Source organism: Struthio camelus, chromosome 1 (genome assembly GCF_040807025.1).
Source record: "Struthio camelus isolate bStrCam1 chromosome 1, bStrCam1.hap1, whole genome shotgun sequence".
NCBI lineage: Eukaryota > Metazoa > Chordata > Aves > Struthioniformes > Struthionidae > Struthio > Struthio camelus.
In genome coordinates, this window is record NC_090942.1 from 55902440 (window position 1) to 55928881 (window position 26442).

At 40.9% G+C, this 26442-nt stretch overlaps 1 protein-coding gene across 1 annotated transcript in view; it reads right to left on the bottom strand.

Annotated features, from left to right (window-relative positions):
* GUCY2C (guanylate cyclase 2C) overlaps positions 1–26442 on the bottom strand; it is a 48694-nt gene that overhangs the window by 13260 nt on the left and 8992 nt on the right. Inside the window, exons 6-19 of the mRNA XM_009665300.2 lie at positions 26266–26362; positions 23494–23608; positions 22123–22258; positions 20510–20592; positions 19975–20086; positions 15767–15848; positions 13286–13391; positions 12694–12756; positions 11988–12059; positions 10935–11039; positions 9797–9883; positions 5619–5751; positions 3666–3803; positions 88–176 (exon numbers count right to left, since the gene is read on the bottom strand). Of these exons, the coding sequence (XP_009663595.1) occupies positions 88–176; positions 3666–3803; positions 5619–5751; positions 9797–9883; positions 10935–11039; positions 11988–12059; positions 12694–12756; positions 13286–13391; positions 15767–15848; positions 19975–20086; positions 20510–20592; positions 22123–22258; positions 23494–23608; positions 26266–26362 (1418 nt within the window). The remainder of the gene's footprint in view (positions 1–87; positions 177–3665; positions 3804–5618; positions 5752–9796; positions 9884–10934; positions 11040–11987; positions 12060–12693; positions 12757–13285; positions 13392–15766; positions 15849–19974; positions 20087–20509; positions 20593–22122; positions 22259–23493; positions 23609–26265; positions 26363–26442) is intronic.

Consider the following 26442-nt stretch of genomic DNA (forward strand, 5'->3'; position numbering starts at 1 on the left):
CCTTCATCCTCCCAATATCACCAGCTCTAGTTTGGCCAAGAGTTCTGCCCTTCACCCAGAAAATGTTTTAGTTAATTATTCACTTACTTCCATCTCTCTTTCTCCCACCGATTCTAGTGACAGGTCTGGTCGGAAGGGCTTCTCTCCTTTGCCTCTCTCTACTCTGTAGAGTTTCTCTAATAAAGGAGAAAAGGTACAAACTTTTAACCAAAAAAACGTAAGAAGAATATTTCTGGTGAATGGTGTGCCATGGTGATGTTAAAAGTTACTGCTCAGACAGAAGCCTCAAAGTCAATTCCATCGATCTTTTATGTGGATTTCAACTTTGGAGCTTTTCTAAGCATAAAGCACAAGATCAAAACAGACTGGCTTGAAGGCCTCTGAAAACAAAATTAATAGGAATGTACATGAGTATTTATTGGTCACGGTAGACATGGTTATGGCATCTTCCCAAGTGAACGTTAGGCATTAATAGTGTGCTTTTCAGCATTACGTATAGCTATGGGGAAAACAATGTGAGAAGCCCATTATGATACTGAAATTTGATCAAATGTGTGGACACCTACAACTCTCATCTGATTGGTTCAAATCCTGCAGATGCTCAGCTTCTTTAAAAACAGGTTATTAATATATATGATTTTAAAACATTGCATTTGGTAGCTCATTTGTACTCTTACCATGAAATCCATCCTCTAAGAGTTATCTGGACTCAGAACACATCAGAATGCAGGCTGGGTTTGCAGGACTCAATTTAAGCAAAGTGACTGAGAGCTAAAGCAAAAATTTCTCTCTCCCCCTCCCTCAGACCTCAAGAGTTCCCGAGGGAGGGAGTTCATAGAGAGTAGCCCTTTTTGACATCCGGGGAAGAGAAAGACAGAGAAACTGAAAGAGATCAGTGAACAAGCCTGAAACATATTTATTATTAATGCCTGATTATGTTTGGGAGACAATTTTGCTAATGGGAGCATATGATGAGATGAGGAAGGTTCCTAGTCATGATGGTATGTGCAAGTCTAGAACATCTAGGAATGCCCAGGGTGCATGGTCATTTTTCAGTAGATACTGGTACTTTTGTACCAACATTGTGGTACAGAAGTTACAGACTAGAGAAAGAGCAAGAGACTTTGTTTAACAGTCTCCAAATGCTATGGAGGGGAGAAACTGCTTAGGAGTCTCCTGTGAACTAAGATACATAACAATCTGAGTCTCATATATATGCAAGAGGACTGTGTCAGATTTCCATGCTGCATATACACCTGAGAGCAAAAATAACAGCAACTATTAGCAGCACTGCAATTAGCCAGTGGCAGAAGATATGGCACAAGGAGGCAGTTTGAATTGAGTGTTGGTACATGACAAGATTTCGCAGACGCAAGCTGTGAATTAGGTGTTTCTGCAGGAGAGTGGAGCAACCAGCTGCCCTAACAGCTGTCTCACAGAGAAGTCAGTGAAGAAGACTATAACCTAGTTATTGCTATACATTAGAAATCAAGTTCTGTACCTCTGTATTCTTTGTGGGACTTTTCTCTCTTTAATAACAATATTGTGTGTTAAATCAATCAATACATATTTGTAGATTGAGAACATTAGCTCACTGAGTACCTGAAAGTTGAGTTTAATTTTCCCAAGTTTATGGATGGAGGCTAGATACAGGCTTTTTTCAATAATTCTTCTAAAATTTGAATGCAGTCCTTGCTGCTGCCAATGAAGTCCTGGCCAAATGGTTGAGATATCAATATCATGTCTTCTAACTTACAGAGATTAACTTCTGGTAGCCTAACCATTGAAGGACTTTCTGTGAGAGGCTTAACAAATGAATCTAACATGCAAAAGGGATATCTTTTTGCCCATTACCAATGACTCGACTTTGATGTTCCTTTCCCTCTTTTTATCTGAGATATTTACAAAATAATGGTCACCCCAAGTTTGAGCTACTTTCTTCCAAAGCTATATGATGCCACTAAAAAGCATCTACTTGTCTACTAGACTTCCACTAATGCTTTTAAGAAGAGTTTACCATCTCCTCATTCAATGAAAATATTAAAATTTTAACTGAAGATTGGAAAGCGGGATGGTTTTTTGTTTTGAGGGGTTTTTTTTGACTTATCAAACAGGCTTTAACCCCAATAGGCTCACTGCTGTTTTACTAAACATGCTGATACATATAGCCATCTCCACCAATAGACAGCCTGCGCCTAGAGGTGCCAGAAATCCTTTCAGTTGGATGGATTGACCTAATGCAATTTGAAAGGGACAATTTTTCTAAAAATGACAAAATGCAGTGTTAAGATGTATGTTCAAGTTAAAACAAGGAACCAAATTGTGACTGTGACAGCCATGGTCAAAGAAAGAGCAGTGAGGATATCACCGCATCTCAGAAGACCCCAGAAACACTATGTCTGAGGCTAACTTGATAACGATTAACACAACACAGAGGGCCTGTAACTGATCAGCAAACAGTTAAAAGAATGCAGTTTAATGTGGATTTGCTTTGCCGGGCAAAATGAGGATGGAAGAGAATTGTTCTTTCCCTTCTCCATCTGTTTTTGGGGATATCTGTACAATCCTTGCATTCATGAGGATTGTGTCCGCCTCTCCCAAGGAAAAAAATAGAAGAACGTTTATTTTCTGTACCCTGTCTTATTCACATGCAACTCCAGGGATCATCTGTCATACAGTCCTCTCTCTTAAGCCTGCAGTCCTGAAGAGTTTGCTTAAAGAGGAACAGGCATCTCTAATCTCTCTTAGATCCACATTTATATGAAAGAGTTAGTGATGTGAAATACTGTGTTACCCTGAATGTGAACATAGGCTTGCAATAATGCAAGATGTTGAGCCTACCCCAGAAGTTTTTCTGAAACGTTGCTCAAGAAAAGAGCTATTAGGCAGGCTGGCTGCTCCTCTAGATATTTTAATTAATGCAAGGTGGATCTATCAGAATGACTCAGAGGTGAAGGTAATACCTAAACTTGTTGTTGGTAACTGTTACTAGGAGAATCCCAAGCCCACACACATTTATGGCAGTTCTGATATATAACAATGCATGGGTTCTGGGAACTGGCATCAACAGGGCTGTTAGCCACTCAAAAACAATGTCACAAAAAGGGATTTAACGGATGCAGTACAGGAGGAGATGCATTTTCTGACAGAAGTTAAATGACTTAAGTTAATTTTGACATGCTTGAATAAAGCCGGAATTGCCAGTTTTTGAATGCTAGCTGTTCTTTTGTGTCATGCTGCTGAGTTTTCTTTGTTGTTCTATGTTGACATTGCTGATTTTTGATGCCAAATATGAGTGATTTATTTATTACATGTCGCACACAACTCATAATGAGAAAAACCTTTCTTATGGCCTTTAAATGTCACAATAGGTCTGGGCAGCATTGTGTAATGTTAACTTCTATAATGCTGTGGCAGAGGGGGAAAAGGAGGAGGAAAGGCAAGAAAATAAGTGCAAACTTTACAGAAAGAATAGTGACAATTGCCCCCACAATGAGATCCTTCAAATGGGCTCTTTGTTCATCACACAGTGAAAGAAGCAGCAGTTCAAGCCTCTATCAAAGACAGTGCCTTTCACCAAAAGAAAAAAAAAAAAGTGGAGAATGGGCTAGTTACAGCTACATCACCCTGGGTAGCTGATACGGAAGAGGAATTTGTGGGTTTACCTTTGGTGTCCTGGCAGAGTCCAGTGTAGAAGGTCTCCCTGCGCAGGATGATTTCTTGTGCAATGATCCCATAGCTGTACACATCACCCTTCTGAGATACATTAGCATGACGAAGGTGCTCAGGAGCCGTCCACAGGTCTAAGATCCAGGTGACAAAGGGGAGGAAGTGAAGGAGGAAGAGAGAAGAGTAATTGAAAAGAATTATATTTTTCGAGCATCATTTGCCACAGTGACAGTTCCTTTTCACTCTTTTCATATCAAACTCTAAGCCCATTAGTACTATTTATTTCTTCTGTTAGCAGTTCTGTTGAGAGGCTGATATCAATACAGGTTGGATAACACTCTGATGTGGTAGTTTTCAGTCTTTTAGGGGTTGCTGACCCTACTATTTCCACTGTAGGTGCAGACTCTCACACATCCAGAACAGTTAAGATTATTGACGATGAACTTGCTTTTCTTAGGAACCTTTCATGGGCTTTTTAGAACTAGCCTATGCATCTGTACAAGACCAAGGAATGCCAGTGCTCTAAAAAATGACTGAGCCATAAATTCTTGTGCCGGGTGCAGAGATTGCTTTATGCAAGGTGTCAGATGAGAAGACTGTAGTATTTCCCACTGGCTTTAATATCATGACCCTATTGAAGTAATCCCAAAATGCTCTTGAGCCTGACATAATATTACTTGCTCGTAACCTCTTTCTTTTCATAGGAATTATTAATCTGTATTTCTAGTACACCAAGCACCATCGTATCTGAAAAGCAGAATATTGCCATGGTATGACAGTTTGTTATGACATGCTGATGATATATCATAACAGACAGAAAGTAACACTGAAGACTGTTAAATCAGGCTGCAACATCCAGCCACAATGACTCTTTAGATCTCTTGTGAAACAATAAGTTTTCTTCAAGGAAGGAAGTCTAGTAGCCAGAAATTTTGAGGCTGCTCCTCAATGCATTTATCTATCTTATGTGCAACCACAAAAGAGAAAAACATTAAAATATAAAAATAATATTAATTTAAATATGAAATTTTTAAAATGAGGAATGAACATTTACATTCTGCACTTTTTTTTGTGTTCTCACTGCTACTCTTGGCCACATTTCTGTTTGAATGAAAAAATTTTCTCTCAGTCCAGATGCAACCCCAGGTTCTTCTCAGATCTCGTACTATAGTTACGGCACAATGCAGTTCATTATACTCAAAACAAACTATACAGAGTCAGATGACATAATTGCAGATAGGCTTGTCTTTTCACTCAAGATCAAGTAGGAAGGAGAAGATGAGTAGGAAGGAGTGCTCAATTTTATAGAAATTTTCCATGAATAGTAGATAAAATAGAAGAAGTAAGGAAAAGCCATGAAAACGATTCCAATCTGACTGAACAGAAATGGCTGGACTCCTAGCTAAGGAATGGAAAACATTAAGAATATCATTGCAGATTTTTAAAGATGTTTAAAGTGGCAAGTGTTAATGTTTAAATCATTACAGAGCCCTGTGAGAATATGTGTAGTAACACATGCAAATTGCACTATCTGATCAATGACAGTATCATGCGGTACTTAACTCCTTTTTGTTTCTTCACACAAATTCACCATTATTGCTTACAAGAGCTGTTTGCATGAATCCCTTTGATGCCGAAAACGCTTCTTGCAGCCCAGCCACCTGTGAAATCTCTGTCTTCTCAAACATAAATTGAAATTTCATCTGTCTTTCCCTTCTCAGCTACACTGCCTGCTTTCTTTCTCCGCCTGTTAATACTTCTCACTGATTGTATTTCAGTTAAAAAATTGTTTTAGATGTAATTTGTATAACAGGTGCTACATGAAGCAAAGGGGTAGTGATGTCTTGTCCTTTGTACAAGATATAAATAGGCCCAATTGTATTATGAATATAAGAAAATATCATGGGCTGGAAAGCATGAAGAAGAATCCAACTGAATGCTATTTTTACCTTTCCTTGGTGGTAGAATTGAATGACAGCCAAAATCAGTGATCTTCACCACCATGCGATTGTCCACTACACAGTTCGTGGATTTAAGTCGACCGTGGACCTCAGTTTTGCTTGAGTGCAGATAAGACATTCCCTGTGGTTGATAATAAAAGAGGGAGAAAGCAAGACTGTGCGTGAGACACTCAGCTGTTACCAGAATCAACAAGAATATGAAGTATTAGCATAATATCTATCCAGGTAATTAAATGGCCTTTGTCAGCAAAGCGTTTGCAGAAATCACAATTCCCTCTCACAGAAGGAGAAAAGTATTATTTTACAGAAGAGACTTTCCAAGATCAAAGGGGAAGTCAAATGTTAAGAATTGCGGATGGATCATTAGATGGACTGTATCTTAACCAAAGACCATCAAACTTCTCAGTTAGCAAAGTGTGACATGGTAGCTTGGTTTTTGATAAGATTAAATCACAGTTAGCGAATTAGGGAAGTTTATTTCCTCCTACAGAAGATTTTATTTCATTTCTGGTAAATCTAGTACAGCATTTGTTCCATTTCACACACTTAAAAAATGTTTCCAACTACAAGTCCAAACAACAGTCACACTAGATATGAGAAGAATTGCTCCTTATGTGTGTGTCTTCTTTGAAGATTACCACACACCAGAGACTTGGTTCAGGAACAGATCTTCTACAAAGCAGAGGGCCAGAGAAGGGTCAGTGCAGAGAATGCTGGATGATACACTATGGCTTATATAACGCAGGGGATCAAGTCACATAGTCATGAAGGTCATTGCTTATGACTTTCTCCACACTAGTCAATACCTAATATCGGCTACCCACAAGCTAAACTCAGAAGTGAGCACCATGAGGACCGGCTGATTCAGTTTCAGCTATATTTCCTCAGATTCCGACTCTGACTCACAAAATGCACATTAGTGTACACAGGTGTGTAGTTTGTCCCTTTTTACTTATCACCTCTGAATTTGGCTCATTTCGTCTTCGACAGTCAAATATGGTTTAATACATGACAAGGGGCCAGGAGTGAGGCGTAGCAGGAAAAGAACATTACTAAGTGGGTGTAAACTGAGGAAGGGAGTAGGGTATGCTAATTTGCACTCTGTTGTTATTATTTATCCTGTTTCATCTCTCTCTTCTGCAGTATTTAAACTTACAACTACTTATAGCCTACTCTTGTTTTGATTCCTTTTGTCCTCTTTTCTATAGGTCAGAATATGAAGTGCAATCTATATTCTGCAAAGGCCATAAGTACATTATGTCCATTTAGTTTCTTTGTTGAACTGTCTTCCACTTAAACGCCTACATATATATCTTACCCTCTTGGATGCTAGCTCATAGGCTTTACTGTGGATTATATAGCTCATGTGGTCGTTAGTTAGCCTATGGGATGCTGGGTTTTCTCTCCTTTGGCACTCCCTTTTGGGAATGGATCAGAAAATGCTATAAGAGATCACTGAGACATGAGCAGAATTTTGGGAAGGGTAAATGTGTGCCTGAGGCACAAGCAGCCTGGTAGAGATGCAATCCCTTGAGAATGTGGTTGGACTGGTTATCCTAGACCATCTAGACCTATCTAGACCATGCCAAAATTTACAGAAACTGTACACTCTGAATCCAAGGAACATGTTTTTTGGTTAAGCAGCTTTTAATTACGCAGCCCTGCCGACACTATCCAGGATGTTTTGCCTGCTTCAGGGCCTATTTCCTCCAGCTGCACCTTCTTCCAGCTCTTGCTTACAACAACCAGAAAATATACCCGCTGTTATAGCAGGAAGTCCTTATCAGTTTCAGCACCAACTGGAAGGCAAAAGTAACTTTAATTTACATACGCCAGGGCTTTCCTGTTACCAATTTCTGTAAGCAGAAGTCTCATAATATAGTCTCCTCTTTCTTTCCAACTATCTCAGGCACCTATCTGGAAACACATAACCTTATTAAGAAGCCACAGAGTGATTTTCAAAATTAATATTGGCTTTCAGTGCGGCACTCCTAAATCACTGCTTCATTCTTATCACCTCTACTCTGAAGCTTTAGTTCTGACTGAGACCCTTTTCCTGGCACAGTGCAAAAATATCACAAATGCTTGCACAATCACCTGCGCTAGCTCCTTATTTAATAAACAATCTTGCAATGGCAGTGCATACGCTTGTAACTGCAAAGCTTGATTAGTGCAGTTCCTTCTTAGCAGAACTTTCATCAGAGCTCTTTAGTCACATATAGCTAAATTCATGTAGCTACAGTTGGTGCCCATCAGACCTAGGGACAGCAAAGATTGCAAAAAAAGAAAATGGAGCAGATTTAGGCCTACCCAACTCCCTTCAGTGGACTAGGGCCTGCTCTGGAGTAGTCACTGCTTTGTTAGCTGTGTCAGGGAATAGAAATCACCTAACCTGTTCTGCTGAGAAACACTGACACAGCAGCTCCTGTGAAGAAATGAGGGGTCAGGGAAGTAAGAGGACAATCTGGTCAACAGTAAAAGCAGGGTGTAGGAAAGCAGTGGTATGGGGAGGGGGAGTATATCAAAAGCAAGGCAAAAGAACTGCAGGAACTGGTAATATGGCTTTTAACTGCAGGGAGAGCTGGGACTGGGCTTGAAAAGAGCAGATGCTGGAGTGAGCGCAACTGGAGCTGAATGGCCAGGAAGTGACTTAAGTAAAGCAAGAAACCATTTGAGTAAAAACAGATAGGGCGCCTAGAGGTGAGGGAGCTGCAGTTTGGGGAAAGCAATACAAGTCGTGCACGGTAATGCCTAGATCCAAGAGGTTCCACCACAGTATTAGCTCAAGGAATAGGGAATGTTGGCAGGTCATCCAAACTGACAGTAAATTGCCAACTTTTCCTAAGTACATACGGGTTTTCGGGAAGATTCTGTGACTCTTCTCTACTAACATGGATGATAATGCTCAGGAGCCATTCCACAAAAAGGAGGCTGGGTGCTTTCCATCCTCAGACTCCTTGTCCCCATTACTGATGGCTCAGTGAATGACTGGTTATGAAATCCTGGTCCCAATGAAGTCACTAGCCATTTGGTTACTACATTTGGATTTCTTTCTCTTTCTCATAAACAGAGCCAATACCAATTAATATTTTCTTAGGAAACATCTGCAGGTGAACTGTAAAGTGTTAAAAAATACCCTGCTTTTGTGATATGCAAAAGGAGAAAGGGAAACACCACTGCTATTATTTAAAATGAAACTTAATGCTGAATGCTAACTGAACTTGGAAGTAGTTAATAGGGCCAACAAACTATTGGATTTGGATTGTCCAAACTATTGGACAATTTGGATTAAGGGGATTTTAATAAAGAGTGAGATTTTTCAGTATCTTCTTAAAACAGACATAGCAGAGTCATTCATTGAAGAGATCAAGTCTGAACTGAGGCGTGCAGGGAAATGGGAGGCCTGTCAAACTGCAAACCAGCAATAGTAGGAGGAGAGCAATGGGGTACTAGCAGAAGGCAAAGGTTTGTTCTCTGAAGTGAATCATAGAGGTTCCTTAACTACCAGCTAAACTGGTGCAGGTCTATAATGTTGAACAATACTTGCTCTACTGTGCTTATCGACTCCACCTTCCACAAAGACCTAAAATGCAGAGATCTAATAAAAGCTACTGAAACCTAGTCTTGGTTTCTGTACGAGATGAATTCTTCCCTCTCTAACTGCCTAAAATGGACAACTCTAGTAAGTTTGATCAGGATGCAAAATAAAGAATTTGCTTAGAAAAAGCAAAAGCTGATCCCCATTTCTAGATACAAATTGAAATAATTCTATCATTTTGAAAAAACATATTTTTCCTTTACTTGCCTTATCCAAGGCCAGACAGCATAGTGTATTTTGTAGGCCTTGTGGCTGCACAGCTCCTACTAATCTGAGCCACTAGTAAACAAATTTTAACCCTCCGATCTTTGGGTCACTTTTGTTTGGGGCATATTTTACTTGTTTGCATGTTTTTAAACAGCCTAGAGCTAATTCTTCCTCCCATTTCCTCCTTCAGTTTGAGAGTCACTGGCTCATCTTGCCTCATACAATCCAAGGAGGAAAGAGTGAAAGAGCATACAGCTCTAGAAAGAAGAGGAAGAGGCCTGGGTAGCTGCTCTCTTCCTGAGGGTCGATTTTGCAATACAGGATGGATTGATTAACGTTGCACTGTCAGCAGCCCACTTACCTTGGCAATATCAAACATAACAGAGATTTTAAATTCCCAGTCCATGAAAGTGCCATCAGGGTAGGAGATTTTATCATTTAAAACATGCTGTAAGGGAAAGAAAAAAATTGTTCTAATCTACATTAGGAAAAAAGCAGAAGAAGAGACCTAAGTATCTAAATCACACCATCTTTCAGCCAGGGAATGAAAAAGGTGGCCCTTCATTTTTCTAAGGGAGTACATGCCCTAGAACAGGAGTTGACTCAGAAGACAGGAAAAATGAAATATATTTTAGGTTTACATAGAGCTATAAAGGTGAGGACTCTGGAAAAGGGGGGTTTTTATGTTATTAAAGGTAAATTGTGAATTTGCTGTTAAAGCCAAGTCTTTAATAATTTTGTTTGCAGTCCAGTTCCTATCAATTTACTTATGGCTGTACAAATTCAAAGACGACTGTTCCTGCATGTAAGGAACTATACGGGCCAGTGAGTTACAGTTGCTTCCAGCCATTATGATTTCCACTGCTAAGCATAAATCTTCATGAATATTTTGATTTACAAGAAAAGAACTGGAAACAGAAGAGTGTTATTCTGCTGCCTTGCTGTGAGTTTATTCCAGAGCCCACTGCAGCTGATGAGAGTCTTTGCATGGACTCAGAAGCATGCAGCACAGGATTTCCTAAATTCCAGCCTCAAGCTGTGTCCCCCTTACTAATACGAGATATATTATTTTTTTCTATATTTTCAAACTCTGGGGCAACTGTGGGAGCAGCAAGAGCATCAGCAGAGATGATAGCTAAAGCTTGTATGCTTTCAATGAGTAACACAATATAAATACAAGAAATCCTGAACCCTGGCTGCTGCTATTGTCTGGGCAGAGCTTTGTATTTTACTTGCTTGCAACTCGCAGCATCATCTGGCTGCCTACAACCAGCAATCTGACAGCAGCAGCACCAGCAGCAGCAGCACCAGCAGCAGCAGCAGCTGGGTAAGGGCTGGGAAGAGCCAGGCAAGGGAGAGGGAACCTGGAGTAAGAAACCTGTCACCACCTGTTCATTCCACTGCTGCCACACGGGGCCAGAGGCACAGAGCAGGGGATTATTTTTCTTACTTTGAATTTTGATAGTCTGAGGTGGAAGGGGGTCTGCAAAATCCTTTACCCGCAAGGAACCTCTCTCGCAGTACTCAGTCACCGCAAAGATCATGGTGTCTATCTTCACAGTGCCATAGAACTTGGTCAGGTTGTAATAATCAATCTGTAGGAGCTAGAACAGAAATAGTACATCCATTTTAAAGAGCAGCCATGGCTGGTATAGAAACACAGGTCAAAGATACGTTGTGAAGAGGATTTCAATCTCAGGCCCTGATAAGATGTATGAGTTCCCTTTGACTCTGTGAACTAAGGCATTGTGTGAAGTACCTGAAGGCATTTTTCATTCCAGAGCTTTCCGGTTTCAGGAGATAAGAGTGCCTGCTACTGGGTATTGCAGGTTAATTCCAGAGCTCATTACAGTCTCCATTATTGCCTATCTAGTAGAAAAACCTCACAGTAGACTAGAACAGCCATTATGAGTGACTGAATGTTGTGAATCAGTGTGTAAATGAATAAGTCATAGGAATGTAATGATTCTGCACGATAGTATGGACTCTGCCCATTTATATAGACAACTGTAGTTTAGTTTGCTTTGAATTACTTTTAAAGCTTATTGAATTCACATGGTAGCTACATGTTGCGTGAAAAGGAAAAGTGTATTTTATTCAGAAAGATGCAGTACTGTAGCCAAATTCAGATCTGATGCAGAAGATGTCAGTATGCAGAAGTTAGCAGAGATATTTATATTGAAAGAGCTGCATTTAGCATTTAATAATGAGATTTAATTACAATATTCCACTATTAATGAATTAGTATTACATGAGGAAAGAGAGTGCATTGCCTTTTAGCATCTACTATAAAAATGTGTTTTAGCAAGGCCTTATGACTGTGTATGAATTACTTCACTCATTTGCAGTTTCACTGGCCTACAGTCCAGATTCTGAACTGGTGGTGAGATTGCACACCCAAGGAGAAAGATCATCACGCAAAATATTTTGAGGAGCTCATATACCCATTCTCCTCACAAACAAGTACTAGCGTATGGCTGTTGGAGTTGACAATGGAAAGCAATCACTCATAGTGAACTCTGCCGTGTCTGGTTCCTACATGCAATAGTTACCTTGTTCAGTTCTATTTTTTGCTTCTCTGTGAAATTACCATCGTTGTTCTTGAGATCCTTTAGGATTACCACCTGAAGGAAAGATATCAGTGGAAGAAAAGCATAGTTTTTGTACAACAATTCATCTTTTATTCCCCAGAAATGTCTATACAAAGCAACATTTCAAAAAACACCTGCCTACTACTTCGCTATTGGAGTATCTCTTAATCAACTAACAAGTAGCTATGCTTCTAATTCTAATTCTAATTCAACTAATAAGGAATTATATTTTCCTTAAAAGATTTACCAGATAGATAGGAACTATCTAGAACTGACATTAATGGAGATTTTAACTTAATATGAATATACCTCAGTCAGGCAGTTAGCTCTACTGATTGTATAGGAATTGCCATATAAATAGCCTGTCCTTGTCCATTAATCCATTAATCTGTTCAGTAGCAAACTATTAGCTTATTGGCACATCTCTTCCTGCTTCTGCTCTTCTGGACTAGGCCAGGAGTTCACTGAGTCTAATATTTTGCCTCCTATCAGTCAGCAAAATGCCAAGCACCAGATAGATAGGAAACAAACTGCTTATTCTTTCCATAAACTCAGCCCAAGGTCAGAGGGAGGTGTTTTGTCCTGACCTCTGAAGAGAACCGCCCATCTCTCACACAGAATTTGCATAAGCAAAGGAAGGGAGCGTGGATACTGCAGTCAGTTTTACCTTCTTGTCATATTTGCCTTGGCGCAGTCTTTGGGTGGTGTCGCGCCTCTTATCTTCGTCAATCTGGGAACAAAGAAGGATCATTAACTTGCAATTATCACATATTCCCCACTTGGCAGGTTCCGAGAAATAAGTAATGTCAGTGTGAGCCACACAGAGAAGCACAAGCCTCTCTCTCTCTGAGGAGTGCCACTGAATGCCACAGAAAGTGTGGGATGTCCATGCCACTCCCAGAGTTGCCTGGGCCTCCGCCTGCCGCTCTTATGCTCTTGGCCATTAGAGGCAGAACACAGCATAGGGAAATCATTTGTAACAGTGGTGGTATGGAAGAGATGGGAAATCAGTCCCACAGCCTGTTCCTCCATCACAAAATGAGCTTTACTGTTTGGAAACAGATTTATTCTATTAGGGAGCTATTGACAGGGAATAATCTCTTTTTTCTTCCATATAGCAAGTGAGAGTTAAACAAATAAATGAAATAATTTTAGCAGAACCCAGCCCTACCACCGGGCAGAGCATGCCAATACTCCATCATTTACGGTCTTTAGAGACAGAAGCCAAGACCCAGCCTACGGCACCATAATTCTCTTACCTTCAAACTAACATGATTTGTCTCACTGGTCTCTAGAGGTAAGATTTTCTCAGGTGGTATATGGGACCATTTCTTATTTCGAAGCTTATTATCTCTCCTATACTTCCTGTGAAATAAGCAAACTTGTTCAGAATTTCCCCTCAGCAAACTGAAACCCACAACAGGAGATTAGGGCAGGGAAACTTGGAGTGTCAGGATAAACCTTGAGCGCAAGCCTTGTGTCTCACACAGTTGCCCAGTCTGAGGCTGCTGTTATTCACCTAACTCTGGCAAAGCCTAAACACTGATTCAGTTCCATAGATTTAGCAGAAAAACAACCAGCAGGCCGTTGCCAGAGTCTCAAGGGAGGACATTACAATTTAAAGCACAAAGAGCCATCAGGATTTTGTATGCTTTTCTCATCTGTGTTACTGAACATACTCTAAAAGGAGGTCCCACAAACAAATACGAGCCAAAGGAAGTCCTGGCAGCAATGCTGGACGGTAAGAATTGGAGTGAACACAGTGCCAGGAGAGGAGGTAACAAGTGTTGAGATGAGATTCCTTTCTATTGGTGACCCTTGTATTCTGCCTATCTTGCAAAAATGAGAGAAGAGACCTTGGAACTGGGAGGGGGAAATCTGCTATCTCTCTTGCACAACTTCAGAACTTCTGTCAGAGAAGAGCACAAGAAGACTGGGACTCGTCAGAGTACCCATTCCGCTGTGCAAGTCCTTCCTCTGTGAAAAAACAGGACACCAGACTGACTGGAGAGGCTGCAGGGGAATCCCAGTCCACTGATGGCTACTGGCAAATGGTCCAAACAGGACAATCTATAGTATTGACTAACATAAATATTCCCTTTTCTAACATATTTTAACTTCTTTGTCTATAAGAAGAGGGAGACCAATACTAGCTGTAAGAACTATTTTTCTGAGTTCAGTCTGGAAAGCTGAGTTGTCATTGTATTACCAGGATTCAATGTCAGGAAGTTAGCACTTTCTGCTTTTGGAGAAGCTTGGAGTGCTGTTTCTCTCTTCCTCAGTGCTAACTAACAGTTGTGGAAATTCTTCCATCCTGCACTTAGTCAAAATGCCTCGAGAACTAGCAAGGAATGTACAAATCCCAAAACAGAAGAAAATTCAAACTAGTTGGTGACTAAGCATATCTTGACTAGAACTACTCTACAAGGTCTAATATTTAGTTGTGTGTTTTTCAGGACTTTGTCTTTTTACTTGGCAGTCAGAACTACATGGGGAAGTATGATGATTCAGGAGCACTAGTAACTTGAGAAATAAATGAGAAATAATGAAGCATTTTGTTGATTTTCGTAGCTGAGGGTCTCTTCTTTTCTTGTTAGGGGACGGTCTTCTGTAACAAATATTCTAAAAAATCCTCAGAAATTTCTTCTATATTTGATATTTGGGTACATTACAGTGGTATGTATATGTTATTAATATAATAATCTAGAGTGTTTATATCCTATGCAAACACTCAAAATGGAAATGGAAACACTGCAAATATAGAAGAGTACAGAACCTTTTACAACAAGACAAAACCATTAAAAAAAGATTAACTTTACCTGTTCATTTATATGTTACAGCTTAGACGTGGGAATAATTAGATTTTCTGTTTCCTGAGAACAACTGGATATGCAATAGTTATATACCTTCATCTTTGATTTCTCCCTCTTGGAAAACCATAGTTAGCAATGCAGATTGGTACAGTCAAAACAGCAGTGTCTGGGTAGCATCTGGTTTTAATCAGATTTTCTTAAGACCTGATTTTCTTACTTTGTATGGAGTTCTCTGATATACAGCAAAGACAGATCCTGAGCTACTAGAAACACTCTTGGGTAAGATAAATTCTTTAAATAGGAAAAAAAATACACTTTGGAAATGGAGTGGCATTTCTTCCAGCGAAAGGAGCCATCACTGATTTCTATTTCTGCTTTTTCCATTATTATAAAGCTGAACTGTGTTACAGTCAAGAAAAATCTAGCTGTGAGAAAAGTCTGTATGTGAGGAGATGGACTGAGTTGGAGGAAACTAAGAGACAGGATGGGTCCATGTGACAAAAACATCAAAACCTCCTGGTGTTCTGATTCGTATAGTGACTTAAGACAGATACACCCTTCCAGGCTGAACTTTCATATCACGAGATAGTTAAAGAAATAAAAGGGAACTCCAAGTGGGCTAAAGTCAGGCAGTAAATGAGAAAAAGTCTATAGACTTATCTGAGACATAAGTTTCTGTATATGTGTAGGAAGCAGAGCTTTTCAGTGAGTGCAATAATTCTGAGCATCTTCTCTCATGATTATTTGCCTGACCTAGCAACACTATGGATGTAAACACTACCTGGCAGATACTGAAAGGTGTACACTGAAGGCAACCACCCAGGTGTGTAGGGAAACATAAGGAAAGGCTCTTCAAGGAGAGATCAAAGGAGTTGCCTAAAGGGAAAAATCGTTTAAGGACAAACAAAGGGACAAACGGGTTGGTACCTTAGAATCAGTAAAGAGATGATCAGAACCAGAATCACAATTCCAGCGAGTGTAAAGACAGCAATAGTCAAAATATGTGGGCCTGCAGAAAGGAAAAATTGGAAAGTAAACAACTTGATCACAGACACTGACAAAGAACATTATATTTAAAAAAAAATTACCCTCACCCACAAATACACAATTCACAGTTGCTGAGTAGGGATATTTTTTTGGTCACACCTGAACTCAGAAGCTTTGGTAAAGTCCAGCCAAAAAGATGACACATGCCCGCCCCATTTCACTGCAGGATGAAGCAGGAACCGGAGCAGTGCAGTCTTGCACAAGTACCTGAGGCATGGGCGTTCAGTAGGGACACTCAGGTAGGAAGTGAATTTAACAGTACCAAACCTCACATCAGCTCAGAAGCAGAGTTTCCAGGTCTTCTCCTCTTTAAAAAGAAACTATGACAGCCCAGGAATAAAGCTGACTGTTTCTCAGTAACCATGTTTTAAAAAATGAAGAGGCCAAATTACTCCTTGTAATAATTTCAGAAGAGTGGATGGTGGTGGCAAACCTTGGGTATAACTCTCTCTGAGATGGGGATGTAGATGAAGTAAGCAGTTGACCATTTGAAATCCAGTAACTGTTATTTAGGTGCAGAGTCACCAGCAGGCAGGAAACATTGTTTGCGCCCAGCATACTCTTGGCTTAATGCAAAACGGGCTCTTCATTGACTGCTTTGGATAAAGCTTTCTCAAAATTGGGGCACAACGATTTAGTCCCTACTGTTTTTTATCATTAAAAGCATTAATCAGTGATGATGGTCAGATTGAGGCTTTCTAATGCTGAAAAAGAGCAATCTTTTGCTTTACAGTCTAGCAGTGCACCAAACCAGTGGGACATATTCCTCTTTCACAGTGAATTTTTCCTCAGCAACTCCTACCTTTCTCACTCAAAGCCTTTACTGACATAATTCACTTCAGGTCTGAAGGATCTGAGGACCACAATTTCTATCCAGAATTTGAGCTGATACGGATTACAGTGGCTTGTAAATTCAAAAGGCGTTTCTCGCAAAGACCTGTTATCCAAGGAAATATCAGGGTGAAAATGATGGTGCTACTTTTAACATATGCAGTCTTGTCGACATTTGGCAGCTGGGTTCTTCCTTTATTGGCCCAGTTGTTTAAAGCTGCTCTAAAGTTGTTGTAGGCAGAGCTTTGGAGACTGGACTCGCTTCTAAACTCTTCTGTAGACACAGTGTGTTGGGATTACAAGTGCTACTGGGTGGACTGTTCTCTCCAATAGGAAATCAATTTCAGAAGGAATTTCCTAAGAATCCTCAGAAACTTAAGTTTGTACACTGTGGCTTGCAGTTTAAAGACCAGCAGGTTCAAGTTCCCAGTGGGAACTCTGGGGAAAACTACAATTTCTTGTTCCTGAGCCTCTGCTACCATCTCCTGGCCATTAGTATTACAACAAACAAAAGGATAGTGCATCACAAATTAACTGTTTTCAGGTCCTCTATAAAGCAGAAATGTTTGCATAATGGAAAGCAGATTTTATTCATGTGTAGAGTGAGAGTTAAAGCTTTCTGAATAATGGAAAAATTTGGATGAAATCCCTAATATCACGGGATGCCAGGAGAGAGGAGGGTAGCAGAATTGGGTCAGCTGCTCTCAATTACAGACTAGGAAGAAGCTGGGCTCTGATTGCTGTGTTTGTTCTCCTCCCTGGAGGAAAAAAAATATTTCTGGTTGTAAAGTTCTGTCTGGCTTTGTCAAATCTTGATGATTACTCAAACTTTGGCTATAAAAAGTAGCCTTTGGAGGGATGTATTTATTTAGAAATCACACTGGAGGAAAGTTTATTTTTTAAAATGTGGGAAAAAAAATAACTAGTTGACTTTGGGAAGCAGTTTGGTTTTGGTTTAGCGTAGTTTGGCAGCAAAGTCAGGCCTTCATTAAGAGCTGAATGTTAAGCAACCAGATTAGGCGGTACTGGCTTTCTGCAATTCTCAAACATGGGGATGGGTGAGACTGGGATTGAAGCGACACTGAGAAGGCTGTGGCCAGGCAGCAAGCAGGAGAGCAGGGAGAGCATGTGGCTGGTGTGGAGCTCATTATTGTCTCCGCACAAGCAGGCCATGCAGTCATGCCAAAGGAGACTCTCTGAGCGGTGACCAGAGCTGACAAGTGAGAGCTCAGCTCAGCTCCCTCTGCTCCTCTCAGAGCTGCCCAGTCGGAGTCAGGTCAGTGCTGGTGCCATCTCCCCTGTTTCTCTACTGTCACTGCTACCTGCTTCTGGCAGTTCCCGTAGGACTCTGGCCATGCACCTCTGCTCCTGAACACACTCTCTAGCTTCTCTTAGGAGGGGCAAGACCTAATTTGAAGTGAGCTGGTTTACTTTACTGAGGAATAAAAAAGTTTGACTCCGCACACCACCTTATTGTGAATGTACTGTTAATTATCAGGAAGTGTTTGTTCCTCAGGTTATCTATGCTTGCATAATAACATGCCCTAATACAGGTAAGTCTAATAGTCCCTAACAGAGGTAATCTAATGGTGGCCTTTAGCTAATAACAATGGAACCTCTTGAAGCGTGCCGATGTGAATGACTCAGCTGAACACTGTCCCATTGTGCACTAACCCCATTCAATCACTGCCAATGCAGATATCTTCAATATCATACCCTGAAGAACGTGTCTTACCATTGCCAATCACCATATGGCCGCAGTCTATACAGGGAAACAACCCCAAAGTGCTCAGCTTAGCAAGGCTCTGCTCTGCTCTGCTGAATAAGAAGACGGGTCAACCGTTCTATCCAAGAGTCACCCAAAGCTCAACAGAGAAGCAGCTAGTGATTTCTAGGATTTCAGATTTAAAGTTTGGATGGAGACAGAATGATAATCTAGTCTCCCATTTTCTATCTCCAAGGAGCCAGCTCTCCTATAGACCACGTGTGCTGAATAACTAATCTCACTAGCTGATGGCAGTCAAAGCTGCACAAAAGCAAATGCTCTGCTAGCAAAGGAACCAATGCATGATCTGCAAGGGATTAATGGATGGACAGCCCTAGATAGCACTATTCAGACCTCTAATTCAAAAGGCTAAGAAAAGCTACCAGGTTTGATATGAATGGAAAATTGGTTCCACTAAGCCAGTTAACAGGAACAAACTTGGACTCTGGACAAGCATGGTGTGAAATATCAAATAGAGCAGAAATTTATGTGGAACTTCAATATATCAAACTTACGGATGCTAATAAGAATGGAAAGCCTAAACGTGATGTCGCCAACTGGTTCTGTCCCCTGTGTTCCACATAGAGAGGTGCTTCATGCTGTAGCCAAGACCTGTCCTGGGGCATTTTTTAGTCTGTGAGAAAGCTTCCTGATGAGGTCTGAAACAGTGCTTGTGCCAGCACAGAAGCAGCTAATCTAAGCAGATCTTTGCTGAGGCGCCCTCCCGCTGGCTAAGTTTGTTTGGACCATACTGCACCATACTTAACCAGGAGCTATTTTAAAACTTTTTTGTAGTGTTTATCATAGACTTTTCCAACATGAAAGTCAATATTTCCAAAATCCAAACACTGAGTCAAGTCAGGAGTTATGCAGTTCAGGCTTCAGAGAACGAGATGGTGGAGCCAAACTGTGAATGCAGAAAGGGCTGTTCCCCACTCTCTGCCCTCCTCCCCCTGCCTCTGGTACTGGGTCACTTGATGGGAACAGGCTTGCAGCAGGGAACTGTGGAAATGAAGAAGCACGAACTCCTTAAATCTGCACCTCTGTCCTCTCCCCAACTCCATCCAGTAGGCTTAAAGGGGCAGACAAAAGCCATTATGCTGCACGAGGGATACAGAAATGCAGACTCAGATAACACATGATAACTTTAACTCTGATGCCTTTCCTGAACGGTCCTTCAAGCAATTCACACCATCACAATCTTATAGTAAAGCTTTATGTTCCAGTGTGACCTCTTCCAACCCATGGCATGTTACTGCCTGCAGTCATTGGTACTGTATGGAGTCTACAAGAGACGTAGCAGTGGCTCAACAGAAATGCAGGTTTAGAATTGGGCTGGATGCAGAGAACATGAGGGTGTGAGCAGCAGAAGAAAAGATACTGTTCCATCTCCAGCTCCTATTGTCACTAGCTGGGAGCAGTGTTAAGGTGGTGTGCTGGTGGGACCTTAGTACTGTCTTCTTAGAAGAGGTGGGTTTAATGGGTATCTCACCAGAGCCTGGAGTATCATTAGGCAGCTTGTGGCTTCTCCAGACAAAATCTGGACTGGCAGTCAGCACATGTGTCTCATTCTTGTGAGTGTCGAAATACAGGAGAGTCCTGAACTACAGGTGTAGGAGTGAAGAAATGCAGTCAGTAGCTGTGCTCTCTCTTTCTTACCCCATGCTTCAAACTACCTTAATAAATGTATTGCTCAAAGTTAAACACAGTAATTCTTGCTCTTTCTGCTACAGAGGTGTGTCCCTCAACTAAGCCATACGTTTGGCTGCCATTCCTCCCCTTCCCCAAAAAGAAATGTAGCAGTCCCACAGATTACCAGCTGCACTTCATTTACTGAGTCACTGCCTGACGTCAGTCCTGTCAGCCTCCAGCACACCTCTCCTGACCCCCTCCCAGCATGCACAAAACGCCTTGGCATGCCACCGCTTCTACGGTAGTTGTTTTCGTCATCCTTACGCCATAGTGCAGGACATTTTGTTTCTCCTCTCTTATCTATGGTTGAACACTTGCACTCTGGACATACGTACATGTGCGGACTGTGACGTGTACAGCAAGGTCAGATTGACATCTATGTCTCCAAATTCATCTAGAGTCACAGGACCCAGTGCGCCTGTGGACACAAGGAATTAGTCAGAGGGCTTGTATTGTCAAAAACACAAATATGTGACAGGAAGAATGAGATAAAAAGGTTTCTGATGCTTGGGATCTTTTCTTCCTTCTCCATGTATGTTCTAGGACACATATCCACACAGTTTGGCTCTGCTTCTCCCTTAATAATAGCACGCTACTTTTCTTTCTACAAAATCTGGATTCAGTTCCAGTAAAAGGTGTTGAACTGACTGCACTCAAAAGGAAAGGTCTCCCTCTAGCCATTGAAAAGATACATTTATTAGGTTTCTTCAGCATACCAAGAATGTCAGAGTAACCTCCCTTGAAGGAACTGTTTTAGAGATGAGAAGAGAAATTGCCTGTTTCCATCCTCAATTTGAGTCTATCAGCAAGAAAGGAAATACAGACACACTTTCATTCCTCTTGCTCTTTTGAGAGTTACCTACTTGGCTCTAATAATATTATTTTAACCAGTTTTTTTTTCTCTTTAACCTCTTGCCCCCTTATGTCAGCAAATGTACACACTGAAAAACTGCCTATGTAGCACATTCCAATGATTTAAGGTGGAATTTTCTAAGCTACTCAGTGTTGGCTTGGCTTTGCTCTCATGAAGTCACTCATAACAAGAAGAGCACAAGCTAAGCCAATTCCCACCACTCCTGAAAATCTCACCTCCATTTTTTCCTTTCTTTTTTCAGGAAAGTCTTTTCAACCAGCTTTAGATAGTTTTTTGCTGCTGTTGCTGATGACTTATTTTATCCTTTCTAAAGGTCAGCATCATTATTTCACTTTGGCAATGATCTCCTCCCTTTTTGCCTCAGAGACTGATGCTGAGTTTTTCATGGTCCATCTTTGGGACAAAGTTTAGAAAGGACGCTGTCACAATTTAACAACTTGTGGTAAGTTGAAAATAAAATCTGAATGCCAGTCTGTCTCTTTGGGAAGCACGAACCCTGAAATCCACCCATATGCTTCACCGTTCCAAGTCCTTTCTCATTCTCCAAACAGTTCCCCTACAGATAGCTCAATTTTCTGTACCAGCAGGAGCAAATCATTATATTAGTCAAAGAAGGACATTGGCTTCAGGGGCTTGTGCCTATCCTCCTACTCCACTGACTTGGAAGCTCTATCTCTCCTCCTTTCTCCATACTTCCTTAGGCACGAATATTCCTTATAGGTTCCTTTATACTTTCAAAGCAGCAGGAAAAGACCACATCTCAGAAAGGGATCTTGTCCTCAGTGTGTTCCTAATTGTAATGTTTCAAATGTCCCTCACTTTGGCTTTCTGCCTCTTCTGTTTTGCACACACTGAGGGGATTCTGCACATGACTACCATATAGTCCTTTTGTTAATACCGATAACATAATTGGAAAAAAGTGATAAAACAGGGGAAAAAAAACAGTGGGAATAGAACTCACTGAGGAGCTTAGACTTATTTGGTGTAGAAGGCACTTATCCCAAGACTGCTTAAAAACAAACTTCTTTCCCCCCATCAATTTAGTGAATTCTGTTCAGGATAGTACTATATTACCTTCAAAAGTGACATTTCGGAATTCGTCGATGAAACTACGAGGCAAAACTGGGATCTGGGAGAAGATGAATTTCTTCAGAATATGTCCAAAAAGTAAGACTGCATTAAAATAGCCAAGAACAAAGTCATTGTCCAGCTAGAACAGAGAAAAAGAAAAATGGCAACTTGAGAGTTCATGCTTCTGCCTAGAATTTCAACATCCTTTATGGTCATTATTTGGCAAAAACTCCAAAATGGAAAGGCAGAAGCTGCTGAATGCTGAGTGAGTATATGGGCGATGCCACTTCAGCATTATTACTTGGAAAAATAGAGGCCTGCAAGATGTTTTTGGTGTCTGAACACAGAGAGGTAGGGAAAACTTTGGACTATAAGAGGCCCATCGGAAGCTCTGGCATGCTGATCCTGGAGCAAAGGATTCAATAAATCCTGTACTGTGGGTCTTGAGCAGGTCCACTCAGAAGGACCCAAAGCTCCTGACTTTGGATTAGATTTTCTGTACAGATAATCTGGTGTGATGCCAGCGAGTCTAGGCTTCCAGATGGCCACAGTTCAGGGGCAGGGAGCTGTGCCAGAATTTCCATCCGGCTGCCATAGAGCGCTCGAAAAGCCTTAGGCCAGGGCTGGGGGATCTGAGAGCCCTGTAAATCCAGCTTGAAGCTTCAGGCTCCCTGCCAGAGAGTTGGATTGCAACGCCACAAATCCTTGGAGGAACTCTACGTGTAGGGTCTGGTTCCTGAGCAGACTGCAAGCATAACCATTTCACACAGCAGACATAAAGTTTAGGTAGCTTCTGCTTTTCAGGAAATTAAAAATAGAAATATTTCCTCCAGAAAAAAAGTTCTATTTTTTGAAACATTTAACTGCAAAGTCACTGGACAGAAACAACAATGGTTGCTGCTGCTTATACATATCTGCATACACGAATCAGCCAACAATTATTAGTTTCTGAACTTTCCAGACTCACATCCCTATTGCACATATAGACCCTCCTTCAATGATGTCTTGCAGCCACATTGAAAACACGATTAAGTTGTCAGCCACCCAAAAGTGGTGTAAGAAGGTCATGTGTTTACAAGTCTCCTGCAAGCCCCATGAACACGACACTTGCAGACCAGACAAGAAGATTGAATTGAACATCACAAAGCAGGAATATGAGATCCTGCATGTTTGTCTTACGATATTTTATTTTTACATCATTATAGCAGAACTAAATGTTCTCCTGCGCTAATGTAAGAAAATATCAACATAACAGCATATCAGCGGATTGATTGCAGTTGCATTTTTAGTTTGCATCTCCTAGTGTGTGAACATGAATCAACTGAACTGATATCAACTGATTGATAGTGATCTGATATAAAGTAGTGTGATTACCTGGAGGGCTCCCTCAGTCTCTGTGGTATTCAAGCTGTAATTAGCTGGTGGCAGGGTCAGGACAAGTACATTCTGCATGTAACTGGCTGAGCTGTTGTCCTTGAAGTACGTGTTACTGCAGAGCAAAGCACAAGAGCCCCCCAGACAATCAACAACAGGGACAGCAGAAACCACAACAGAGTCATTCTCCTCTCCCCAGTGGAACTGTTAATTAACAGATTAACGCAGCGGTTCTAAAAATAAAAATTCATCACGGACACAACCCTTAATATTGTTCATTCCCTGGTTGCAGCTTCTATGCTTAACTACATAAAAAGACAACATCAGGGAGATCTCTCAATCTGAAATTCAATAGTTGTAATGAGGATTATTGTTATTATTATAATTGTTTTGTTTCTGGGCTGTTTTTTCCTCTTCTTTCAAGCAGGAGTTTACATTTATTAAAACTGAGTATCTTCTTGGTATCTATAGTGCTGGAAGCTATAGTTTCTTCATGTTATAGTTTCTGACTTTGCATTCTTCTGCATGTTCCTCTAATTTTGATATTTCATGCTAGAATTGATCACAGCAGGATTTGCACTGAAAACATTTACCAGGAAGGTGTGAAAGAATTAGACAGGTGCAGAAAGCAGCTTTTTGATTTGATCCTTTAATTCAGTGAGCTAGGAAAAATCAGAGAAAACCATGCAAACTTGCAAACTATGCTGAAACAAGCAGGAAGGATTGTAGCTTTCAGGTGTCTTTAGTTTCATCATCCTGACAGGCCATCTGGAAGTGCTTCCCCGATTAGTCTGGCAACCACTAGATTAATGTATTATAGAGGAATTTATTAATACATATTAGTGTCAAGTAGCAGTACTTATCATTGCTACAGCTAGACTGATTAAAACTCTTTTTGTATGAGCTTTCTCTCATTATTCATGTTTGATCATCCTTTTATTTTTTCATTTAGCACCATAGTAAGAGTTTTTGGAGGCCACAGGCTCTGCTCCACAAGCATGAGATGGGATCCTGACTCCAGAACCCTGTCCCAGACATTCATTGAGCTGTCCGACTTTGACATTGCACTCTTCACCCTAGAGAATTTCAAAGCGACTTTCAGTCCGGCTTGGACTGAACTATCCAGATGAACTATCCAGGTGAAAAGGAAACTTCATTAGACTCCACTAGACTGGATAATCCTACAGCATCCCCCCTCCCCTGGCAATAGCTGACTTAAATACTGAGTGTTTGTGTCCTGGCTGCCAGAGGATTCAGGGCTGAAGAAAATTTAAATCCATTGCTTTACCTGAGGAACTTCACTGCCGGAGAAGCATGGGATTTTGCCTACTGTCTTCTGCTACTGCTTGAGTTTGGATCTAACATGTGGCTGTATTTTGTTTGTGTTCTATGAATAACATGAGATATTTAGCAAAATCAGAGGGGTATGTAGCAAATTTAAGTAAGGCAACCCATAAGATGGGCTGAGGCAGTTGTCTGTTTCAGAAGATCATATATCACAGCAGAGGAGCCCCTAATCTTCCTCTCCTATTGTAAAGGGGAGAACTGAGGCAATTATACATGCAGCATCAGTAAGTCCCTGCTGTGCATTTAAAAAGAAAGAGGAACTGTTGCCTTAGGAAAAGCATCTGGGAGTTCTTAATGCCTGGATAAAGTTGTGAAAATACTAAGGCTGTTCGCAGCACTTCTGAAAAATGTACGCATATACGATGAACTTTGAAAGGGGATAGAACAGAGCAGATCCCGCTGAAACTTGAACTGCAGGCTCCAATAAATGCTTGGACCTAAAAGTTAAATGCCTGAAGTCATTATTCCAAAGTGCCTCAGTCCTGCCCTATCAAGAGCAGCTTTTGAAGTGAGGGCTGGGATGTCCCATAGGCCCTGAAATTTCATGGATTCTTCGGTTACATCAACAGTGAAATAAATAAGGCCAAGGCATGGGTATACACACTTGTGATCATTCATACCACTAAGCTGCCAGCACAGTCCTTGGCATGGTTTTGGCCCAGGCCAACTAGCTTTCTCCCAGACTGTGACTTGCCAAGATGATGGGAGCCATTAAGGCAATTTGGACATCTAAGACAGTTTAGCTGTATGGATGCAAGCTATGCTGTGTCAGTCAGGCTTAGGGCCGGAGATCAGCCCTTGGTCCTCTTATTTGTTAATGCACACTACCACTGATATGGCAGTTCATATCAATCCTCATCTATAATTATTTTCCCATTATAAAGATGAAATTGAACAATGGAGTACTTAGGCTGAATACTAAGAAACACCTCTGAAAATTTAGATTTATGTAGTTATAAAGAGGTTGGTCAGTGAACGAAAGGGTTGTCTCACCCTTTAAGTCATTTAAAAACAGAATAAACAAAGCCTAGAAAAATATCCTGCAAGGTTACTTATGTAATTGTCTGGTTGGATAGATAGTATGAAAAATATACAATCTCATGACCATTCTGACATCAGCTTCTACGGTTCTCTAATGGATTCCGCAGTGAGGTCAGGATTGCACGGTATGAAGTCAACTCTACCTACTCTGGTCGCTGCCTTAGAAAAGTCTTATGTGAACCAATTCAGATGCTGTAGAGGATGTTCCACAATTTAAGCACTAAACAGCTTAGATAAATGGCAAGACATAGGGAAGGACAGCAATGAAAAACATTTTGTGAGAGAGTATTTCTTCAATGCAACAGTTCCACTCATACTATTTCCATTATCTCTGTCCTGCAACAAACTGCAGAGAAATGAGGAAAAGCAGAGATGATACTTTACTTGAAGAGATCTATCAGGACGATAACTATGTCGTCATCCACTTCCTCCGTCCCTAGGTCAGAGCTGACGTCAGCTGGAGAACCACACATGATGATCACTACAGATTGGGCAAAAATGGAGACATACAGGTAAGGAGAGGACATTTGCTTACTCCCAGTGCTTGAGCAGCAGGCAGTA